We start from the raw sequence: 15,038 nt of genomic DNA, 5'->3' as shown, positions 1-15,038 counted from the left end.
GTTTACCTGCGGCAGGTCCATGATGAAGTTGTAGGCGTTGGCCTCCTTGGCGGCGCTGATGATGTCATCCATGGAGACGCCGGGCCGGCCGTAGCGGATGTTCTCTGCGATGGTGGTGGCGAACAGCACGGGCTCCTGCTCCACGATGCCAATCAGAGAGCGCAGCCATTGGATGTTCAGCCCTCTGATGTCATGGCCGTCCAGGGTCACCTGGAATTTATGGATAGATGGCGCCATTAAAGCACTTTGCAACAACAAACACAAAAGAAGACACAAAATGACCAAAAAAGACACAAAATGACCATAAAGACGTTAAATGACCAGAGAAGGACACAAATTGACCTAAAAAAAGACACAAAAAATGACAGAAAATATCTAAAATACCCAAAATGACCGATAAAGACGTAAAATGACCAAAAAAAAACACAAATTGGCCGAAAAAAAGACACAAAATGACCAAAAAGACGTAAAATGACCAGAAAAGGACACAAATTGGCCAAAAAAGATACAAATTGACCATAAAAAAGACACAAAGTGACTAATTAAAAGACACAAAATGGCCAAAAAAAGACACAAAATTACCAAAAAGACGTAAAATGACCAGAAAAGGACACAAATTGACCGAAAAAAGACACAAAATGACCAAAAAAGACACAAAATGACCAAAAAGATGTAAAATGACCCGAAAAGGACACAAGTTGGCCAAAAAAGATACAAATTGAACGAAAAAAAGACACAAAATGACCAAAAAGACATAAAATGACCAAAAAAAGACACAAAATGGCCAAAAAGATGTAAAATGACCAGAAAAGGACACAAAATGACCAAAAAAGACACAAAATGACTAATAAAAAGACGTAAAATGACCAGAAAAGGACACAAATTGACTGATAAAAGACACAAAATGACCCGAAAAGGACACAAATTGGCCAAAAAAGATACAAATTGAACGAAAAAAAGACATAAAATGACCAAAAAAAGACACAAAATGACCGATAAAGACAGAAAATTACCAAAAAAAGACACAAACTGGCCAAAAAGACGTAAAATGACCCGAAAAGGACACAAATTGACCGGGAAAAAAACACAAGACAAAAAATGACCAAAAAAAGACGCACAGTGACCAAAAACAGACAAAATGACCCAAAAAAAAGCCACAAAATGCCTAAAAAAGACGTGTGCATAATGCTACTTTCCAACAGCCAGGTCTGGTGTCTAACCTTCCTTGTGCTGTTAGGGGCTATTTTCTTCTGGGAGCTGAAAGGAATATGAGAGTAAAGTGTACAGAGAGCTCTAATTCCAGTAAAAGTGAAAAATGAGGCTGTTAGAACCCATTGGCTGAATAATGAAACAGATTATCCTGTACTTCTATCACCCTCGGGGAATGGTTATTTTTGAATCAAGTAGAAAGAAAAAGCTTTAAAGGAAGGAGTCGGCGGCTGCAGCGTGGCGAGGGAGTCTTCAATCTCACGAGGAAAAATCTGTCAGAAAAAGATCCGTTTATAGAAGAAAGAGCGTCACACGTCCCAACATGTGACACCAAACCCACCATGTGACACCAAACCCACCATGTGGCACCAAACCCACCATGTGACACCAAACCCACCATGTGGCACCAAACCCACCACGTGACACCAAACCCACCACGTGGCACCAACCCCACCATGTGGCACCAAACCCACCATGTGGCACCAAACCCACCATGTGACACCAAACCCACCATGTGGCACCAAACCCACCATGTGACACCAAACCCACCATGAGACACCAAACCCACCATGAGACACCAAACCCACCATGAGACACCAAACCCACCATGTGGCACCAAACCCACCATGTGGCACCAAACCCACCATGTGGCACCAAACCCACCATGTGACACCAAACCCACCATGTGGCACCAAACCCACCATGTGGCACCAAACCCACCATGAGGCACCAAACCCACCATGTGACACCAAACCCACCATGTGGCACCAAACCCACCATGTGACACCAAACCCACCATGTGCCACCAAACCCACCATGTGGCACCAAACCCACCTTGTGGCACCAAACCCACCATGTGACACCAAACCCACCATGTGACACCAAACCCACCATGTGGCACCAAACCCACCATGTGGCACTAAACCCACCATGTGACACCAAACCCACCATGTGGCACTAAACCCACCATGTGGCACCAAACCCACCATGTGACACCAAACCCACCATGTGGCACTAAACCCACCATGTGACACCAAACCCACCACGTGGCACCAAACCCACCACGTGGCACCAAACCCACCACGTGGCACCAAACCCACCATGTGGCACCAAACCCACCATGTGGCACCTAACCCACCATGTGACACCAAACCCACCATGTGGCACCAAACCCACCATGTGGCACCAAACCCACCATGTGACACCAAACTCACCATGAGACACTAAACCCACCATGTGGCACCAAACCCACCATGTGACACCAAACCCACCATGAGACACTAAACCCACCATGTGGCACCAAACCCACCACGAGACACCAAACCCACCACGTGGCACCAAACCCACCACGTGACACCACACCCACCACGTGACACCAAACCCAACACGTGGCACCAAACCCACCACGTGGCACCAAACCCCACACGTGACACCAAACCCAACACGTGACACCAAACCCAACACGTGACACCAAACCCAACACGTGACACCAAACCCACCACGTGACACCAAACCCACCACGTGACACTAAACCCACCACGTGGCACCAAACCCACCACGTGGCACCAAACCCACCACGTGGCACCAAACCCACCACGTGGCACCAAACCCACCACGTGGCACCAAACCCACCATGTGGCACCAAACCTACCATGTGACACCAAACCCACCATGTGGCACCAAACCCACCATGTGACACCAAACCCACCATGTGGCACCAAACCCACCATGTGACACCAAACCCACCATGTGGCACCAAACCCACCATGTGACACCAAACCCACACCAAACCCACCATGTGGCACTAAACCCACACCAAACCCCCCATGAGACACCAAACCCACCATGCCCTCCTTCGGGTCGTAGAACCGCTGGATCAGCTGGACGGCGGTGCTCTTCCCGGCGCCACTCGGGCCCACGAAGGCCGTGGTCTCCCCGGACTTCACCGCAACACTGAGCTGGTCCAGGATCTGATAGAATATAAAACACAATGTGCATTTAATCCAAGAGAGAGTCTGTTAATAAAACAGAAAGCAGCAATGATCAATTGACTTGTGTTGAGCTAAATGTGTGTGTTACAAACAAAAGCTGTAACCTGAGATACGGTGAGCAATCATTGAAAAACTTGCAAATTCCAAATTTCAACCCTGGAGGATATTACATACTGCCAGAATGTGTAAAAAAAAAAAAAAAACATACGGACCTGGGGGAGGGGGGTAGCCTAATATTTTGAGAAAGACGTTTACGAGATTAAAGTGTCAAATCTACGAGAGAAAAAAGTCGCAGATTTTTAAGAGATTTAAAGTGGTGAATCTGCGAGGAAATAGTTGTTTTTCGCACAGATATGCCACTTTAAATCTCTTAAATCTGTGCATTTGTTTCTTGTAGACTTGCCACTTTAATCTAGTAAATTTGCAAAGTCACTGAAGAATAACTCTGTTTGTACGATATTCCAACATACAAAGTGATTATGTACATTCACTGAGTGAATATTTACAAAATAAAACATATATTTCTCACTAGAAATGTGATCAAAATCCATTTTTATGCAGAAACTAAGTCAAAATATTGATTTTTTCACTAAAAATGAGAGAACTGTCCGCCATGTTTTTTGTTCTGACCGCTGGGACCTTGAAAGTCACGTGACTTGGAACAAACCAATAGGAACAAATATCCATGGAATAGCCACGGGATATGACTGTCATTAACTTGCATTGTAGCGGAATCCGTGTCAGTTTCACGGAAATTTGAGTTAATCCGTGGCTATTTCACGGATTCCTGTGGGACCAGGTTCTCACATGACACCTTGCATAAAGGCAAAAAGTGAACATTTCTGTTCCCACAGATCAAATTGTAAGTGTTTAAAGAGAGAATACCTTGACTTCGGGTCTGGAGGGGTAGTAGAAGGTCACGTTGTGGAACTCGATATCTCCTTTGACCCTGTCGAGTTTATACCCAGCCTCAGACAGACAGTCGATCTCCGGTTCCTGTCGGTGACACGGTTAAAATATTAACAAAGAGCCTTGTAAGGATGAGAAACTTTCAGAATGCTAACGTCTGTTCTCACTCTCTCAATAGTCTCAAAGATGATGGTTGCAGCTCCGCGGCCGGCAGCGAACGCCTCCAGACACGGAGAGGCCTGGCCCAGGTTCATGGCTGCTATCAGGACCCCGAAGAACACCTGGAATAACAAGGTCAGGGTGTTACAGCTACAAACACGAGCCGTTAGCAGAGAAAATGGGGAAATTCTATATGTGCACTGCTAAAAAGGTGTTTAAAAACCAGATCAAACAGTAAATCTGAGGGAAATGGTCTAGAAATAAGCACGTTCAACACTTAAAATAAGAAATTAACTCTTAAAACAAGAATAAAAGCAGAATAAAACCATTTAAAAGCAGAATAAAACCAAGAGATTTCTTAAATTAAGATTATTAAATCTAGAAATAAGCATGAGCATTAAAATAAGAAATTAACTCTTAAAACAAGATAAATTATCTAACACTTCTGAATCTAAATCTAAATTACACTAAATGACAAAAAGCTGGCATAAAGTGACCAAAACGGACACAAAATGACAAAAAAGGTATAAAATAACCAAAACAGACCCAAAAATGACAAAAAAACAGGCATAAAATGACAGAAAAATACACAAAATGACAAAAAATCTGGCATAAAGTGACCAAAACGGACCCAAAATGACAAAAAAAAGGCATAAAATGACAGAAAAATACACTAAATTACAAAAATCTGGCATAAAATTACCAAAACAGACACAAAATGACCAAGAAACAGGTATAAAATGACATCAAAATACACAAAATGACAAAAATCTGGCATAAAGTGACCAAAACGGACCCAAAATGACATAGAAACAGGCAAAGATACCTGCAGCAGGGTTCCCGGTGTGTACTCCTCGGTGTCCACCACCAGGCCGGATCCGTACCAGAAGGCCAGACCGTAGCACAGGAAGATCACCATCCACATGAAGCCGGTGAAGAAACCCATGATCAGACCCTTCCTGATGCCCCAACGCTGGGCTGAGATCAGGTTACGGTCGTACCTGCACACAGGACAAGCTCAGCTCAAGAGATAGATATATGGAGATTTACACATTTATTAACCCTTAATAGGACTCATTGAAATACTTGCAAATTCCAAATTTCTACCCTAGAGAATATTGGAGGATATTACATACAGCCAGAATGTGTAAAAAAAAAACATACATCCAGGGGGAGGGGGGTCATATTTTCAGAAAAAAGTTTACAAGATTAAAGTGGCAAATCTACAAGAAAAAAATGTGCAGATTTATGAGATTTAAAGGTGTGAATCTGTGAGAAAAAAGTTGCTTTTTCCCACTTTTTTCTTATAAATCTGCGACTTTTTTCGCACTGATTTGCCGCTTTAATCTAGTAAATTTGCAACTTTTTTTCTTGTAGATTTGCCACTTTAATCTAGTAAATTTGCAACTTTTTTCTCGAAATATTACAAAAAAAGACACAAAATGACAAAAAAGACACAAAATGATTTAAAAAAAAAAGACACTAAATGACAAAAAAAGACACAAAATGAACAAAAAAGGACACAAAATGACAAAAAAAGACACAAAATGAACAAAAAAGGACACAAAATGACAAAAAAAGACACAAAATGAGAATATATGTGGGAGTGTGGCAATGCATCATGGGGCTTTTCCAGAACTTATAAATCATGGTGAAGACGACTATAGCGGAGGGAGCTCAGATATAACAGCTATAAGCTCTCAGATACTTTATGAATTTCATTTCTATCTGCTACAGAGGCTGAAAAATCTATTATTTAGTAGAAGAGTTGACACTTCTGTTGGATTTACAGAGAAACTTGGTTTTAGGGGCTGATTTTAAAGGTTTTACAGGCAGTTTTTCCAGCCGTTTCAGTCCTGAATGTGTTAAAGGAGGTCTTGATGTTTGTACCTCTGGACTTCTTTCCTCTCTCCACCGAAAGCAGCGACGGTCCTGATGGAGGAGAGCACCTCGTCTGCTACAGCTCCAGCTTTAGCGTACGCCTGCAGCTCCAAGCCCGTTAGCTTAGACACAAACTGGAGGAGACACAGTGGAGCATGGTTAATGGAGACTAGAAGTCAGTTTTAGTCCAGAGGATTCAAGTCAAGAGGAGTCAAGTTGTCAGATCAAGTTTACAAGAGAAGAAAAGTCTTAACGAGTTCAATCAAGTCAGCAGAAGTTAAGAGAAGTCAACTGAACTAAACTGCTGCTCCTCCCTGCTAAACCTACAATACACCATGACATCAACATCAAACTGACTCCATGTTATTATTGGGGGTGCCCAATAATAATAATATCTATTTTTCATTGTAACAGGTACAACGAAATTAAGTGCATTCCTTGTTCGGTGCAAAAGTAGCAATAAATGAGTAAAAAGTCACTATGGACATAAAAAAGTGCATAAATACCTCACAGCCCACACATATCCCACCCAAACATTCATAACATATAAAACATAAAAGCTATGCTTTGGTAATACCGTTCAGTGAGATAATGGCTGGTGGGTAGAAAGTGTTTTTTAGTCTGTTTGTCCTGGTTTTTATGGATCTGGATCTCCTGCCTGATGGCAGCAGTTCAGTTTGTGACCGAGGTGTGATGAGTCTTTCACGATGGAATTGGCCTTTTTGAGGCAGCAGGAACCTCATTGTTCCCCTTTTTCTGTAAGTGGCTTTGGATAGAAGCGTCTGCTGAATGACTAAATGTGAATGTAAGTCTCACCAGAGCCATGAGTCCGGCTCCGATCCCGATCAGAGGACTGGCAGCGACGATGACGAGGGTGAGCTTCCATCCTTTGACGAAGCCGATGCAGAAACCGCACACGAAGGTGGTGAAGCGCTGCAGGAAGATGGCCACCTGGTCCGCGATGGCGTCGTTGATCTTGTTGATGTCGCTGTAATACAAACACAGACACTGTAAAACATGCACGCCAAAACTCCAAACATGCTGATCGTTGTCCCACTCACTCTGACATGCGAGTGTTGAGTTCTCCGACGGAGGTGCAGTCGAACCAGCCGATCTCCATCCGCATCACTTTACCAAAGTACATCCGCCGGATCAGCTGGATCTGACGCGCCGCTGACGTCACCCACAGAGAGATCTGACCGCGGGAAAACACACCAGTTAGACTCTGATCTGCAGAAGATCTGATCCAGTGAAAGTGTTTGCATGTATAAATAACATGTTAAGTCCTACCTGAAAGTATCCCAGCAAGAAGACGGCTAATGCAATTCCAACGTAATATAGAGCAAACAAGGTCATTTCATATTCAATGTCCAGAATTCTGAAAGACAAATACAGTTTATTAATCACAAATGAGCAACACAAAGACACAAAAACATGCAAAACATGTTTTTATTTTCATGCACTTGCCTTTTTGTGTCTTTTTTGGTCATTTTGTGTCTTTTTTTAAGTCATTTTGTGTCTTTTTTTAAGTCATTTTGTGCCTTTTTGTGTCTTTTTTGGTAATTTTGTGTCTTTTTTTTAAGTCATTTTGTTCCTTTTTGTGTCTTTTTTGGTCATTTTGTGTCTTTTTCTAAGTCATTTTGTGTCTTTTTGTGTCTTTTTTGGTCATTTTGTCTTTTTTTAAGTCATTTTGTTCCTTTTTGTGTCTTTTTTTGGTCATTTTGTGTCTTTTTTTAAGTCACTTTGTGTCTTTTTGTGTCTGTTTTGGTCTGCTTTGTTTTCTAGTCTGGATGTGATGAAGCTTTGGTTCTGTTGCAGCCTCCAGAAGGTTAAAGTGGATAACAAACTGTAAGTTTCCTGCTGATATCTGTAGTTAAACCTGTAGATTCTCCTCTTTCTGTCACATCTTCTACTACATTAGATGTTCTAGATGTTCTCCTCACCCACAGGTCCTGTTCCTGAGCGGGACCAGCATCTCCCAGGTCTGGTTGGTGGAGAAGTCGTAGTCGCTGTAGTTCCTCTTCCACTGGATGGTGTTGTTGAAGCACTCCTTCCTGTCGTCGCTCAGCTCGTTGAGCTCGATGTCGTACTCGATGAAGGTGTCGGTGAGCAGCCCGAACACCAGCAGCATCAGAGGCTGAGCCGAGCCGTGGAGAACCGCACAGACGCTGCCCACCGCCATCATCAGCACCTCGCTGCAGGAGGCGAACCGGAACTGGACCAGAAACACTCCAGTTAGTGTCCACACGGCTCATAGGGAGGAAGAGTTGGTTTAACAACTAAACCACACAACAAACTCACAAATTTAACAGTAAAACTTAAGAATTTCCCAGAAAAAAACTGACAAATTGCGAGAAAAAAACAAAAAAACTCACAAATTTACTGGAAAAAACTGACAAATTGCGAGAAAAAAAACTCACAAATTTGATACAAAAATATTTAAATTGCATGCATTTGTATCACCGAAAAAACTCACAAATTGTGAGGAAAAAAATCACTAATTTGCACCCCCGCCCACACAACTATGGGAAAACAAACTCACAAATTTACCAGAAAAAAACTCACAAATTGCAACAAAAAAACTCACAAATTGCAACAAAAAAACTCACAAATTTACTGGAAAAACCTGAAAAATTGCGACAAAAAAACGGACAAATTTGATACGAAAAAATATTTAAATTGCATGCATTGTTGCATGTTACACAAATTGACCACAAAAAGACAGAAATAGACGTAAAAAGACCAAAAAAGGCACAAATTGACCAAAAATAGATGTAAAATGACCAAAAAAGACACAAATTAACCACAAAAAGACAAAAATAGACGTAAAAAGACCAAAAAACTAAACAAATTGACCACAAAAAGACACAAATTGACCAGTTTGCAGCTCATATGGAGGAAAGAAACCACATAAAGAAAGTTTTTACCAGCTGGAAGAAGCCGACTCTGATGGCCGGCTGCTCTTTATCTCCTTTATTCCTGTTTGGAATAAAACATCAGTCAGTTTTTATACAAGACGTGCAAAATATACAGGATCTCTATTATCATTTACTCACTTGTCATCCTTGTTAGTTGTTGTGGTCCTGCATGAAAAAACACACAACATTAGTGGAAATAAGTACATTTACTCAAGCTTTTAAGTACAATTTTGAGGTACTTTAAACTTCTACTTGAGACTACAAAGGGGCACAAAACAGCTACAAAGAGACATAAAAGGGTTAAAAAGAGACGTTTAATAACCAGAGGTGGAATGTAACTAAATACATCTACTCAAGTTCTGTACTAAAGTACAATTTTGATTTACTTTACTTGAGTATTTCCATTTTATGTAACTTTATACTTCTACTCCACTGCATTTATCTGACAGCTTTACTCTTCAGGTGGAGATTTATCATAAAAAACACGACGCATAACAGTAAAATGCTTCTTTCATAAATGCATCAATAATAATAATCCAATGACTGAAAAAAAAAAACCTCTTGTTTATTTATTTTGACTTACTGGATCAACATTTTGAACACAGAAACACACAAAAAAAGTACAAAAAAACACACAAAAAAACATAAAAAAAACACAATAGAATTACAAAAAAAAACATTAAAAAAACAATAAAATTACAAAAAACACATAAAAACACACAAAAAATAAAATAAAAAAACCCACATAAAAAACCCACAAAAAATTACACAAAAAAACACACATAAAAACACAAAAACGCACAAAAAATGCAAAAGACAGAAAAAAAAAATGCAAAAAAAAAAAAGAAAATTACAAAAAACACAAAAAAATACAAAAAAACACAAACACACAAAAAAAACATTAAACACAAAAGATTGCATTAAAAATGCATTGAAATGCTGAATGCACACTGCAAAATTAAAAAAAAATCTCTTCAAAAACTTCAGTAAAATCATGTTAGACTTGGTCGAGGTGGTTTTAACCTTTGCTGAAAAGCAACACATATAAATGAGGTAAAAACAATCTGGAAACCTCATTAATGGAAACAATAATCGCCTGATTAATCAATGATCAAAATTGCTGTTAGTTGCATTAAATTGTGCAATAAATCTTCACGATTGCATTACTTCACACTGTGTTCTGTGCTCTTATTTTGAAGTTTTACCTATTACCTAGAAATGTCTCTTTGGTCTCACGTGAGACTCAACAGGAGAATGTAAACACACACACACACACACACACAGACACACACACAGAGAGTCCTGCTGGTCATTGACCTCTACGCAGATAATCTCTTCTAATAATCTCCCTCTGTTCCTGTGAATGGAAAGCCACTCTATTTATATTTATATTCTCCAATCCAAAGGAAAGGTAGAGCGCTTTAAAGGACCAGAAACAAATGATAAAAAAACTATAAAAGCAAGCAAAATGAATTATAATGAAGAAAAACACAAGCAAGTAAAACACTAAATATGCAACAAACATTCAAATTGTATTTAAAAGAAAATGAATTCAAAGTATTTTGAGATTGTTGCAGGTTTATAGGTACTGTTTGTTCAAAATGTTCGCTATTTTATAGAAAAAAACTGTTTTACTGGTTTGTCTCTGTTATTTCTCTCTACAGTTTGTGATGCAGACGAGTCTTAAACCTGCATTCTTTGTGGCTACTGTATGACCAAAAAAGACATAAAAAGACCAAAAAAGACAAATTGACCAACAAGAAGACACAAAAGGACAAAAATAGATGTAAAAAAAGACCATAAAGGACACAAATTGACCAAAAAGGACACAAATTGACCAAAAAAGACGCAAATTGACCAAAAATAGATATAATATGACCAAAAAAGACACAAAATGATCAAAAAAAGACGCAAATTGACCAAAAAATGACCAAAAAAAGACACAAAATGACCAAAAAAAGACGCAAATTGACCAAAAAAAAAGACACAAATTGATCACAAAAAGATGTAAAAAGACCAAAAAAGACACAAATTGACCAAAAAAATATGTAAAATGACCAAAAAAGACACAAATTGACAAAAAATAGACATACAAATTAACAAAAAAGACAAATCGACCAAAAAAAGACACAAATTGACCAAAAACAGATGACTATTCGTTCTTAAATTCTGCTTGTTTTCTGTGATTTCAGTGCAAAGAGGGAGAGAGGAGGATGAAGAGGGAGAGAGGAAGAACCAGGTGAGAAACAGAATGTTTAAAACTTAAAGTTGGCTGTTTTTTTCCTGAGGGGTGATGAGACGAAACACGGCAGAGTTTTAGACAAATTTACTAGAAAAAAATCACAAATTTGCTAGAAAAACTGACAAATTGCGACAAAAAAAAACTCAAAAATTTGTGAGGAAAAAATTACAAATTTACCAGAAAAAACTGTCTTTAAAGTTGCTCAATATCAAATTTCGGAGCACGTTTTCAGCGTTTTGTGCTCTTCAAAGCTTTTTGTCCTGCTGAACAACAAAACGTTATTTAAATTGCACAGAAAGTGCAGCTGCAGCCTCATTTATCAGGAGCAAATGAAACTATATAATATAAAACAGTCGACTTTTATCCCAAAAAACCTGCAAAAATAGCAACATTTAAAAAAGTACTTACGCATTGGATCCGGCTGCTTCTGTAAGAAAAAATAAAACAGGCTTTTAACGTTTTTACACTTTACGTCTGCAGCCGTAAGTCTTATTTTAACCTTTATCTTTTATTCAGATAAGATAATAAATCTCTGTTTCTGTTTTTACCTTCGTCTGAGAACTCGTAGCTGTGATTTTCTTGTCCCAGTTTCTTGATGCTCTGCAGTCTCACTGATCCACTCGGCATGTTGACGGGTCTACAAAAAGCACAAAATAAAGAAGAATATTTGCTTTAACAACTAAAACACACAACAAATTTACCTCAAAAAAACTCACAAATTGCGAAAAAAAAGCTCACAAATTTGCACCCACACAATTTTGGGACAGCAAACTCACGAATTTACCCAACTCACAATTTGCGGCAAAAAAACCCTCAAAAATTTGCACAAAACCCCCCACAATTTTGGAAGAACAAACTCACAAATTTACCAGAAAAAAAACCTCACAAATTGCGAGAGAAAAAGACAAATTTGCAAGAAAAAAACCTCACAAATTTACCAGAAAAAACGTAGAAATTTATCAGAAAAAAAAAAAATTGCGACAAAAAAACTAAAAAAAACTTGCAAGAAAAAACTAACGAATTTACCACAAAGAAGCTACAAATTTAGCAGAACAAACATCCCCCCCCCCACCACACACACACACACACAATTTTGGGAAAACAAACTCACAAATTTACCAGAAAAAAACTCACAAAATGACAAAAATAGACGTAAAAAGACCCTAAAGGACACAAAATGACCAAAAAAGACACAAATTGACCAAAAATAGATATAATATGACCAAAAAAGACACAAAATGACAAAAAAAAGGCAAATTGACAAAAAAATAGACATAAAAATTCACAAAAAAGGACAAAAATTGACCAAAAAGGACACAAATTGTCCAAAAATAGATATAAAATGAGCATGTGAGAAAAAAACACACAAATTTACCAGAAAAAACTCGCAAATTGGGACAAAAAAACAAAAAAAAACTTGCAAGAAACAACTAACGCACGCACACACACACACACACACAATTTGGGGAGAACAAACTCACAAATTTACCAGAAAAAAACTCACACATTGACTAGAAAAACTCACAAAATGTGAGAAAAAAAACACACAAATTTACCGGGAAAAACTTACAAATTTGCTGGAAAAAACTGACAAGTTGCGAGAAAAAAAACTCACAAATTTGATACAAAAAAATATTTAAATTGCTAAAATTGAATGCAGAGAAAGTGCAGCTGCATGGTGCATGAGGAGCGAATGAATCTGGTATTTTAGAGGCCAGACTCTTTAAACCTGCTGCAGTTTGTGCTGCAACCACTCAACAAACATGAAGTTTTTATCAGAAAAGAACGGAGACATACCAACACGTTTCTTTCTCAACAGAAGCCTTGTTTGTTCTGTCCTTGATGCATTAGTTCTAATAATAAAAGGAGCAGCAGAAAGCCTCCTAGATGAAGTCCTCCAACAGATGTTTGAGGTGTTTAGTGTCCGGCAGCTCGTCAGTCAGACTGTTTGGTTTGGCCCAGAATCAGAAAGTCTTTTTAAAGAGAGCTCAGGGTCACGCTGGTTGTTTTCTCTCTGAAGGTAATCGTCCCTCCGGACGTTCATGAATGTTAAAAAGGTGAGTGAACCCGCCAGCAGGTCAATATTCTACCTCTTTCTTCATCTTTCTTCATCCTCTCAGGCTGGAGGCGACCAGGAGATGATTTAATCACATTATCTAACAATAGAGACAAAGAGAAGTGACGGAAATATGATTTATTACACTGCAACACAAATTTACCAGAAAAAACTCACAAATTTGCTGGAAAAAACTGACTGATTGCGAGAGAAAAACCTCACAAAATGACAAAAATAGACATAAAAAAGACCATAAAGGACACAAAATGAACAAAAAAAGACACAAAATGACAAAAAAAAGGCAAATTGACCCAAAAAAAAGACACAAATTGACCAAATAAATATGTAAAATGTCAAAAAAGACACAAATCGACCAAAAAAAGACGTAAAGGGGACAAAAAAATCCCACAAATTCTTCATCCTCTCAGGCTGGAGGTGACCAGGAGATGCTTTAATCAGATTATGTAACAATAGAGACAAAGAGGAGATCAAAGATGTGACGGAAATATGATTTATTACTGTGCAATTTATAGATTTCACCATGAAACTTCCACAGTTTGTTATTTACATTAAGACAAGACAAGAACACTATTTTGCAGGACATAAATCTGAACATTGCATGAAACATAATACGACCAAAAAATATACAAAATGACCAAAAAAGACATAAAATGATTTAAAAAAAGACACTAATTCACCGAAAAAGACACAAAATGACAAAAAAGACACAAAATGAACAAAAGAGACACAAATTGACTAAAAAAAGATGTAAAATGACCAAAAAAGACATAAAATGATTTAAAAAAAGACACAAATTGACCCAAAAGATGTAAAATGATTTTTTTAAAAAGACACAAAATGAACAAAAAAGACACAAATTGTCCACAAAAGACACAAATTTGAACATAAAAAGACACAAAATGACCAAAAGTCTCAGAATAAATCCAACAATAAATCTGACAGATTTCTCTTTCTCTGTTTTTGTGAATGGATTCTGCTGGTTTTGAAGATATTTTTTTGGTCATTTTACGTCTTTTTTTTGGTCAATTTGTGTCTTTTTGTGGTCAATTTGTGTCATTTTTTTCCATTTTGTGGTCATTTTGTGTCTGTTTTGGTCAATATGTGTCTATTTCGGTCATTTTGCATCTTTTACGGTCAATTTGTGTCTTTTTGTGGTCAATTTGTGTCTTTTTGTTGTCAATTTGTGTCTTTTTTTGGCCATTTTGTGTCTTTTTGTGGCCAATTTGTGTCATTTTTTTCCATTTTGTGGTCATTTTGTGTCTGTTTTGGTCTCATATCCTGATATTTTTAGGCCGAATGGTGATATACGATATACAATCATGGAAAAAATGATTAAACCAGCTTGTTTTCTTTAGTTTCTTGTTCATTTTAATGTCTGGTACAACTAAAGGTTAATTTGTTTGGACGGATATAATGATAACAACAAAATATCTGATAATAGTTTAATTTAAGAGCTGATATCTAGACATTTAACATGGTTTTATTCATAATAACCAAAATCATTATCAATTGTGTCTTTTTTGGTAATTTTGTGTCTTTTTTTGGTCAATTTGCGTCATTTTTTTCGCCCTTTTTTGTGGGCTTTTTGTGCGAGGCAAATTCAGCCCTCAGAAACATTTTCTGCATGCAAAATGTTTCTGAGGGCTGAATTT

General features: G+C 38.2%; 1 protein-coding gene across 2 annotated transcripts in view; it reads right to left on the bottom strand.

Moving 5' to 3' along the window:
* abcb11b (ATP-binding cassette, sub-family B (MDR/TAP), member 11b) overlaps positions 1–13,238 on the bottom strand; it is a 42,073-nt gene extending 28,835 nt beyond the window's left edge. For both annotated transcript variants that reach the window (XM_059327920.1, XM_059327921.1), the window contains exons 1-15: positions 13,107–13,238; positions 11,858–11,946; positions 11,718–11,736; positions 9,206–9,232; positions 9,077–9,128; positions 8,093–8,364; positions 7,440–7,527; positions 7,211–7,344; positions 6,966–7,137; positions 6,159–6,283; positions 5,095–5,269; positions 4,277–4,390; positions 4,086–4,196; positions 3,054–3,179; positions 7–210 (exon numbers count right to left, since the gene is read on the bottom strand). In XM_059327920.1, the coding sequence (XP_059183903.1) occupies positions 7–210; positions 3,054–3,179; positions 4,086–4,196; positions 4,277–4,390; positions 5,095–5,269; positions 6,159–6,283; positions 6,966–7,137; positions 7,211–7,344; positions 7,440–7,527; positions 8,093–8,364; positions 9,077–9,128; positions 9,206–9,232; positions 11,718–11,736; positions 11,858–11,936 (1,698 nt within the window). In that variant the 5' untranslated portion in view covers positions 11,937–11,946; positions 13,107–13,238. The remainder of the gene's footprint in view (positions 1–6; positions 211–3,053; positions 3,180–4,085; positions 4,197–4,276; positions 4,391–5,094; positions 5,270–6,158; positions 6,284–6,965; positions 7,138–7,210; positions 7,345–7,439; positions 7,528–8,092; positions 8,365–9,076; positions 9,129–9,205; positions 9,233–11,717; positions 11,737–11,857; positions 11,947–13,106) is intronic.
* Between the last annotated feature and the right edge of the window lie 1,800 nt (positions 13,239–15,038).

Source organism: Centropristis striata, chromosome 24, assembly GCF_030273125.1.
Source record: "Centropristis striata isolate RG_2023a ecotype Rhode Island chromosome 24, C.striata_1.0, whole genome shotgun sequence".
Classification (NCBI taxonomy): Eukaryota; Metazoa; Chordata; class Actinopteri; order Perciformes; family Serranidae; genus Centropristis; species Centropristis striata.
Note: the sequence above shows the minus strand (reverse complement) of the source record. Positions and strands in the feature narration are given on the sequence as shown.